The sequence below is a fragment of the Podarcis tiliguerta genome, assembly GCF_965153285.1.
Source record: "Podarcis tiliguerta genome assembly, chromosome: 13".
In the NCBI taxonomy this organism is placed as follows: Eukaryota; Metazoa; Chordata; class Lepidosauria; order Squamata; family Lacertidae; genus Podarcis; species Podarcis tiliguerta.
The window spans coordinates 47,630,272-47,639,252 of NC_139546.1; the positions used below are offsets into that span (position 1 = coordinate 47,630,272).

At 47.0% G+C, this 8,981-nt stretch overlaps 1 protein-coding gene across 8 annotated transcripts in view; it reads right to left on the reverse strand.

The window, feature by feature from the left end:
- Window positions 1-7,385, reverse strand: part of AP1G2 (adaptor related protein complex 1 subunit gamma 2) — a 26,397-nt gene extending 19,012 nt beyond the window's left edge. Inside the window, exons 1-3 of one of the 8 annotated variants that reach the window (XM_083410244.1) lie at window positions 7,076-7,385; window positions 2,209-2,413; window positions 986-1,110 (exon numbers count right to left, since the gene is read on the reverse strand). In XM_083410244.1, the coding sequence (XP_083266370.1) occupies window positions 986-1,110; window positions 2,209-2,412 (329 nt within the window). In that variant the 5' untranslated portion in view covers window position 2,413; window positions 7,076-7,385. Of the gene's footprint in view, window positions 1-985; window positions 1,111-2,208; window positions 2,414-3,299; window positions 3,484-6,113; window positions 6,677-7,075 lie in introns of those variants that run through there. The other 7 variants (XM_083410249.1, XM_083410247.1, XM_083410250.1 and 4 more) reach the window with 7 other exon arrangements.
- Window positions 7,386-8,981: the final 1,596 nt, after the last annotated feature.

The following is an 8,981-nucleotide window of genomic DNA, read 5'->3' on the forward strand; positions in this document are numbered from 1 at the left end:
GAATCGCAAGACATTTTCGTCTTGCGAAGCAAGCCCATAGAGAAATTCGTCCTGCGAAGCACCTCCAAAACGGAAAACCCTTTCGTCTAGCGGGTTTTCCGTCTTGCGAGGCATTCGTCTTGCGGGGCACCACTGTATATTCCTTCCTACTCAACGCCCAAGTTCAACCCTCAAGACCTACCGACGGCCGCCATCTTTAACCAGGAGGAGAGGCTGGTGTTTTGAAAGACTTTTAAGCTGCCATATTCTGGCTGATACCCCAACATTGCATTTCAAGGAACCCCCAGCGATCCACTTCCCTTGACCTGTCTTTTCAGAAGCCTCAAGAGTTGTTTTGAGTGGAACAGACAGAAGGTGGCAGACTCTCCTTCCTTGGAGGTTTTTAAGCGGAGTTTGGGTGGCCATCTGTCAGGGATTCCTTAGCTGTGATTCTTGCATTGCGGGGGGTTAGACTAGATGGCCCTTGTGGGTCCCTTCCAGCTCCACAGTTCTGTGATTCTGAATCTCAGCCTCCGTTCCTTCAGAGCCCATGGCGCAGGTCCCTTCCCCTCCTCATAAATCCTGCAACCTTCCAACTAGATTCCCAGGATCTTCACTGGAAGCACACCTGAATTGCCCACACTCCCAAATACCAGGTGGATATCTGTACATTTAAGGTGCTAGGACAGCACTTCAAACAACAACAATAACAATTTATTATTTATACCCCGCCCATCTGGCTGGGTTTCCCCAGCCACTCTGGCAGCTTCCAACAGAATATCAAAATACAATAGTCTAGTAAACATTAAAAGTTTTCCTAAACAGTGCTGCCTTCAGATGTCTTCTAAAAGTCTGGTAGTTGTTGTTCTCTTTGACATCTGATGGGAGGGCGTTTCACAGGGTGGGTGCCACTACCAAGAAGGCCCTCTGCCTGGTTCCCTGGTTCACTGTGGGGACACCCACTCTCTCTTTCTGCCCCCCCAAACCCTTCGATTTCACCCCTCACTTCTTGATACTATTGGTCAGCAGAAGGTGAGTGTCCTGCTTCTCATCCAATAGGAGGGCAGCGCCGAGGTAGCCGATTCGCTTTTCGTGGAAACGGTGGGAGGCCATTAGCTTCAAGCTCTCCATCTGGGTTCAAGACAGAATAAGGAAAGAAGCACACCATTATTGATTACGCCAGAACTGCAACCTTCGATCGATTAAACCTCCAGTCTAAATCCCAGAACATTCTAGTTGGGGGTGTAGCCCACTGGGACCTTTAAGGGTTGCTGTTCAGTGGGGATCGGCATTTGGGAATATCAGCAGAGGGGTTTTTGAGGGGTAGTTGCATATAAAGTCGCTATAAGCACATTAGCTAAAGAAGCTAAATGGAACCTGGGTTCGAATCCTCACTCGGCCATTAAGCTCACTGACTGACCATCTCGGTAGTGGCCTTCTCGGTAGTGGCCCCTGCCCTGTGGAACACCCTCCCACCAGATGTCAAAGAGAAAAACAACTACCAGGCTTTTAGAAGACATCTGAAGGCAGCCCTGTTTAGGGAAGCTTTTAATGTTTAATAGGTTTCGTATTTTAATATTCTGTTGAAAGCCAACCAGGGTGGCTGGGAAAACCCAAGCAGATGGGCGGGGTATAAATAATAAAATAATAATAATAATAATAATAATAATAATAATAATAATAATAATCTGTTATACTAAAACTACCTCACACGGTTGTTGCGAGGACATGTGAGGAAGGTAAGTTGGGGGGCAGGGGGGTGGAACTTTGTACATCAAGCGCTGTATAAAAAGGTAAAGGGGCCTCTGACCATTAGGTCCAGTTGTGGCCGACTCTGTGGTTGCGGCGCTCATCTCGCTTTACTGGCCGAGGGAGCCGGGGTACAGCTTCCGGGTCATGTGCCCAGCATGACTAAGCCGCTTCTGGTGAACCAGAGCAGTGCACAGAAACGGCGTTTATACTTTCCCGCTGGAGTGGTACCTATTTATCTACTTGCACTTTGACGTGCTTTCAAACTGCTAGGTTGGCAGGAGCAGGGACTGAGCAACGGGAGCTCACCCCATCACCCTATCAAATAAATAAAACATGCTTAGGACACTTTTAGGGCACTTTTAACAGCCAAGGTCCCCCCCCAAAGAATCATGGGAACTGTAGTTTACCCCTCACAGAGCTACAATCCCCAGCTCCCTTAACAAACTACATTTCCCTATGTGCAGTGCGGGTGTATACCTGTCCAAAATGAGCAGGATAGCCCAGAATGTGGATGTAGAGCAACTTGGCTAAGTTGGAGGCACGGGTGTCGGCCTCGTCTCCCCGAAAGGCCCCCCGAATCTTGGCGCTTTCTCGTTGGACCAGCTCCCGCTCCTCCGCCTGGGTCCGTGCACTCCGTATGGTCCGGATCAGGACCGGCAACGTGAGAGGTGCTTCCGGCATCCTGGAAGTGAAGAGCGGAATAATTTTTTTTGGGGGGGGGGGGGCCTTTGGCACGTGGCGCCTGCAGGAACCTCAACTCTTACTCCCATTCTCCTGCTCCATATTTCAGGGAGCATGTCTGATTGGAAATCCTCATCTCAAGCCCAAAAGACAGGAAGTAATAACACGTTGCTTCTGAGAATGTGCAGAGCGCCTGAATTCCTTGGGTTCGGGCTCAAGACTTCCTCTTAGGGATGGATGCCAGCAATGTGCCGCTAGGTCTAAATCGCAAATTAATTAGCACCCTTTGATGAGTAGTAAAAGCGAAGGTTCCCCCCCCCCCAATACTTTCTTTCCACGTTTATGGGGAAGAAGAGGATTAATCCACATTCGCAGTGGAAAGCACAGAATTGAATTGGTTCCGTAAAGTGGCCCTTATTGGAGACGATTTCCGGACTGGAAATCAAAAGCCCTTTGTGGAGGCTTTAAGCTCAGTCACTATCTTTCTGCCCATCTTGAGTCTCAAATTTCACTCCTGTACCATAAAAAGCACCTGCTTCCCGGCCTCCCCCTGCCCTCAAACTGCCTCTTCAGTGTAGGCCCTCACAACTGTGAATTTTAAATTGAGCATAGCCTTTCGGATATTTTGGTGAAACTCTCTCCCCTTCCTCTTTTCCCTTAACCCCTCCTTCCACTTTGATGGACAGTTTAAAATGTGCATACTTTGAATGAATCTGCATATGCAGATGAGCTGCAGGCAAATTTAGTGGGCCGCCAGACACCCCCACAGAACCCAAGGTCCCTCTCTGGCATGTTAGCACCCTTCTTTTGGGATGATCACCCCCTTATCTTAACTCCCACCAGCACTTAATTTTTCATTCATTCCTTTTCTCTGGTCCCCTCCTCACCTGTCCAGAGATTCACTGCACACAGTTTCTTCTTTGTTTCACGAAACCTGGTATTTTGGGGACACGCAGAGGGGCAGCGGGTGCCCCCTCTATCCTCCCCTTCTGCTTAGTCAACTTATTGCATTTCCGGACAACAGTCTGTTAACCAGCCAGGTAAACTCACCTGAACTTCTGCGGCTACCTGGGCCCAGGGGCGCCCTCTGCTGGCCAAACCCAGAAAGGGACTTCTTCATTCGGATCCTTTTTTTTTTTTTTAGGGTAGAGTTAGCCAAAGTTTAAAGCTATTTCGGAAGGAAGAGATCTGTTGACAGACAGATACGCCTTGAGCCAAAGAAGGGATCTTTCAGACAACCTGTTTATTGAGCACTCAACCTGATTTGTTTGTGCAGAGGTTATACAAAATTGTGCCACGTGAACCTTATCCATTGCTTCCCAGTTCATTTTGCCATAGTTTTCCGTACTGCAAGAAGTTTGTTTTTGTTTCTTGTTTAAAAAAGCAGTTTGCTGTGCAAGAGCGCCAAACCCACTTTAACTGTGCAACATGACTTTGCCAGTATATGATCGAATTCCATATGCAAAACAGTACCCGTCTGGGAACAGCCCGTACCTAATGTTCATATTTAATGAATTTTTTAAATTTATTTTTTTAAAAGCTTGTAGTTTGTTGGGGACTTATAAATATTATATATATATATCATTAAAAAGGCACAGGTGGACTAGAGAATATGATCCAAATCCTGCATAGCTGGCCAGATGTGAAGCAGATGTGAACTAGCTGGGTGTACATTCACAAATACTTAGAGGATAAAGCTGTCAGTTAGCATGACAACTAGATGCAGACTTTCCCTCCAGAGGAAGGATATTTTTGAATATCAGACACTGGGGGAAAACTGAGGCCTTTGGTCTGGTCCAGCAAGTTTATTCTTACATTCTTTGGATGGGCACAAAACCTTATGTTTCAAATGCCCTAGGCAAGTCTCTGATTTGCTAACAACAGGCAGCTCCACAACACTTTAAAAACACACCCAGTGCACATTTAAACCACGTGGCTTCCCCCGGTAAATCCTGGGAAACGTAGTTTACCCCTCACCGAGATACAATTCCCAGTGTAGCACCCTGCTTGTGGTTAACGCTTAGCTGGAATGAAATATTCAACGCAGCAATAGAGAAATTAAAATAATAATTTATTTGTCAGACAAATAAATGATTGGCACAGTGGTATATTTACCAAAAGCTCTGCACACCCCAGCCCTGGTGACCAGCACTTATATTCCCTCAGCCCAGCCTCCTTACTCCTCCTTTGGCTGCCTCTGTCCAATCAGCCTGGTTGAAATTCCTATTGGCTGTTTGCTAGAACCAATCATAAAAGATACACCCATTTCCTATTACCTTTTATGGGAGACAAAGAGCTATATTTCCTTCTATCAATATCTTACATTTGCCTTGACAAGCCATCTTAAATATCAGATCACCCTATGCCCTTTGCTCTTCTGCTCTTTGCTCTTCTGCCCTTGGCAACAGGGGCAAATGGCTAAAACAGATGGCTCATGGTTTCAAATTTTGTCATATAAACAGAGGTCTTGGGTTCACCTTCTCACACACCATCAATGAAATAAGAATCTAATATAAGTTGTTGCTATTAGCTCTTTGCCTTTTAACCTTCTCAGGATATCTTAAACCATGTTTGATGGGAGGCAATATTTACCAACTCTAATTAGTGTTTTTGCAGCTTGGATTGTATTCTATAATTCGTATGACCTTTTGTTCCCAGCTTTTGCTCCTTTTTACAACTTTGAGGTACTGCAACAAATCAATGAGGGGCCCTTGTTCAGGAGTCAGGAGAATAAACAAAAAGACTCTCAGCCAGGTGGTTTCTGCCTGGCCTGGAGCAAGCATTTGGAGCAAGCATTTGGAGCAAGCATCTACAAATATATTTTTAAGCTTATTTTAAAATACAGATCTTTGATCAGATGCCTCACCAGCACAGTCAGCATACTACAGTTCCCAGGATTCTTTGTGAGGGCAGGAAATTGTGTGCTTTAAATGTGCGTCAAATGTGCTTTAGATGTGTGGAGGGCTACCTGCTCTCGCAGCAGAAGCGGCCTTCCACTTCTGCACAACAGGCGGAAAGGCAGATGCCTAAATTTCCTCACTCCCTCGCTCCCAGAGGGGGATCTTCCCTGTTGAAAGCCTGCCTGCCGTGCAGCTGTTAAAAAGGTCACAAGAACCTTGCGAGGCAAAACACCACCACAGCAGCAGCAGCAGCCCTTTGGCCGTCAAGAGGATCTGAAGGGTGAAACTCCTGCCTTGCTGTGGCCCTTCAGTGGGTTGCAGGGCTCCTGGATTCTGCCCTCCAGGGCTCACAGAATCATAGAATTGTAGTCCAACCCCCTGCAATGCAGGAATCTCTGCAAAAGCATCCATGACAGGTGACCACCCAACCTCTGCTTAAAAACCTCCAACAGACCCTTCAAGTGTCCCTATTTTCCAGGGACATTGTCCCGGTTTCTGATTTGGTCCCGCTTATCCTTAGGACATCACTATTTTCATTGGAGAAATCTTGGAGGGCATGGAGATCTGATCCCCGAGCCATTTGTGAAGGCAATCTTGTATAGGGAAGTTTTTTTAATGTTTACGATACGATAATCTTTATTGCCATTGTCCCATACAGAACAACGAAATTGAAAAAATCTACATCAGACATTCAAAAACCAAAAAGCCTGCTATCCCAGCTATCCCAGCCTGCTTAACCCCCCTAAAAACTCTTGATACCCCATAATTAAATACAATATACTCCCACAGAGACTAACTTACACTGCGTTTAAAACCAAAATCGCATTTGGATAGAAACTGTTTCTTAGGCGGCTTGTTCTAGTCTTTATAACCCTGTACCTTCTTCCAGAAAACAGAAGCTGAACGAGATCAGCGTACTATCCCGCGCTATCTCTGCAGCTTTCTTATGTTTTATGGGGTTTTTTAATATATTGGAAGCTGTCCAGAGTGGCTGGGGCAACCCAAAAAGATGAGTGGAGTATAAATAGTAAAATAATCATTAAGGAATGGGACGTCCCTATTTTCATCGGAGAAATGTTGGAGGGTATGCTTCTTGTGCGAGTCTGTTCCACTGTCGAACAGCTCTTTCGGCTGCCCAGAGAGAGAGAGAGAGAGAAGCCAGCAGGACTCTATAATTTCTCTCTGTAATGTTATATAATATATGAGCAGCCCAGGGGCTTCTCCATGAGGCTTTATGAGCGCAGCCATAGAGACGCGGCCAGAGCGTCGCAGCAGGTTAGAGGACTAGACCACGCCCCCCACTTCCTCGGCGACGCTCCCACCAACCGCGGACATGGAGCGAACCGCTAGACAGGAACTCCTCCGCTGGGCTTCCGGTTTCGCTGGCCCTTGGCGGAAGCGGCTACTGCCCTCCCATGGAGAAACCTGGGATTTGTGCATTGGACTTTCCCATTCGCACCCGCCCCCGAAACCTTCTTGGCGGAAATAAATAGTTCCGGCTCTTCGGGGTTCCGCCCCCCTCCTGCACGTCTGAAGGCGGCTCCCTGCCTGGGTTCGGCGCGGGGTTTTGTGCGTGCAACTGAGCTCTGGGTCAGACCGGGGAGGGGGCGCGGGGGGGAGGAGGAAACGGTCAGGCCGAGCTGCCTTTGCTGCTGCAACATCCTGGAAGGGGGTTTTGAGGTGGGGCTGCAAAGCCTCCCCGCCCGAGCTCAGGGCTTGCAATGCTGGCGGCGGGCTACACTGCGGGGCTGTTGTGCGCTTACCTCTTGGCAGGGCCGGGGTCCGCAAGGCCCGGGGCTCCCGTTCAGCCGAATGAGCGGAGGGCGCCCAGCTGGCTGCCTTGGCACATCTTGATGCGAGTGGAGCAATAGGTGGCAGGAAGCAGCCTGGAGTAAAAGTAGGCAGGTTGGCCCATAGGAAGGATTGCCTCAAAATCCGCATTAGGGCTATACTTTCATTAGTCCAACCAAAATGTTCTGGTTTTTTTGTTCTTATTCTGTGGTCTCTACAGCCACAGCAGGTTGTGCTGCAACCTTCCGGGTTTGACCTCATCCCCAAACTTGCCACAAACATTTTTTTTAAAAAACCATCTTCAGGTGAAAGGGGGTATATGGAATGCTCTCCCCAGGGGGGCTCGCCTGGTGCCTTCATTACATATCTTTAGGCACCAGGCAAAAGCGTTCCTCTCCTCCCAGGCCTTTGGAAAATAAGAAAACTGGCCTTCTAAACTGTTTCATGGTGTTGCATGTATTGTTTGTGGCTGTCACTACAGGGTGTATTTTTATGTTTTCAAATTGCAAACCGCCCTGTGATCCTCAGATGAAAGGCGGTATAGAAATGTTAATAATAATAATAGTAATAATAATAATAATAATAATAATAATAATAATATGTACCTTTTAAATAATAATAGTGTTGTAACGAAGAGTGCCAACGTTCAAGTTCTCCAAACAACCAGAAGAGCAACCAAAGTGATCCAAGGAGATAGAGCACCTATGAGTTAAGACTGCCGCTTTTGCGGGGGTGGGGTGGGGTGGGGTGGTGTCTCTGAGGGAAAAGGCGAGTAAGTAGTGGATGCGATAGAAGTTTATAGAACTGTGTATGTTATGTAGAAAGTGGGTAGCTAAAAATTCACCCCCCCCATAACACTAGGACTCATGGACATCCATTGAACCTGAATGTTGGGTATTTTGGGAAAGAATCGAGGAAATCCTTCATGCAGCACATAGTTAATCTATGGAACTCACTCCCACTTGAAGCAGTGTTGGCCCCAACCTGGCTGGCTTTATAAGAGGATTCCACAAATTCACAGAGGGGGGAGCTACTGATGGCTACCAGCCATGCTGGCTATGCTCTGCCTCTGTGGAAACTGCCGGAGAGGAGAGTTCTTATGCATGGGTTCTGCTTGTGGGTTTCACTGATTTGATTGATTGATGGATGGATGGAATTTCTATGCTGCTTTCCATTCATATGAATCCCAAAGCAGCTTACTAACAATAAATGTGACGTAATAGAACATCGCATGACCCGGAAGCTGTACGCCGGCTCCCTCAGCCAATAAAGCAAGATGAGCGCTGCAACCCCAGAGTCGGTCACAACTGGACCTAATGGTCAGGGGTCTCTTTACCTTTTAATAGAACATCACAAGCACAGCATAAATCATGTATGACGTTACGGATCTGTGGGGACCTTCTTGGGGTGTAATGCTGAAAGCCCCTGCAACCTAGGGTTCAGGTTGGAGGCAAGTGTAAATAAAACCATGTATCATAAAGACACCAGAGTCTCTGCTGTGCTTCAGAAGGAAACACGGACTCTGATAAGCATGCCTGGTGTTCCTGGAATCTCACGCCACTCACGAGATTGGGGTGGTGTGAAATTAAAACATATTCCTGTTATCACTCCACATGGTATAGCTCCCCCAAACGAAACACCCTTCCGTTTCCAAGCTTTTTATTAATATATTTTTATTAAATTATTTTTTTTCCTGCAAGACTTATTTAATGTTTTTTTTTTTGTCAATCCCAAAGACACGAAATAAGAAATATCCAGTCAAAAAGGCAAACCAGGAAGAAGAGGGAGAGAGGGCAGGGAAGGGAAGGGAAGTCTTCGGATCAAGGCCGGAGCAAAGCACTGGAGGAGACGGGGTGGGGGCAGGCGGTAGAAAACTCT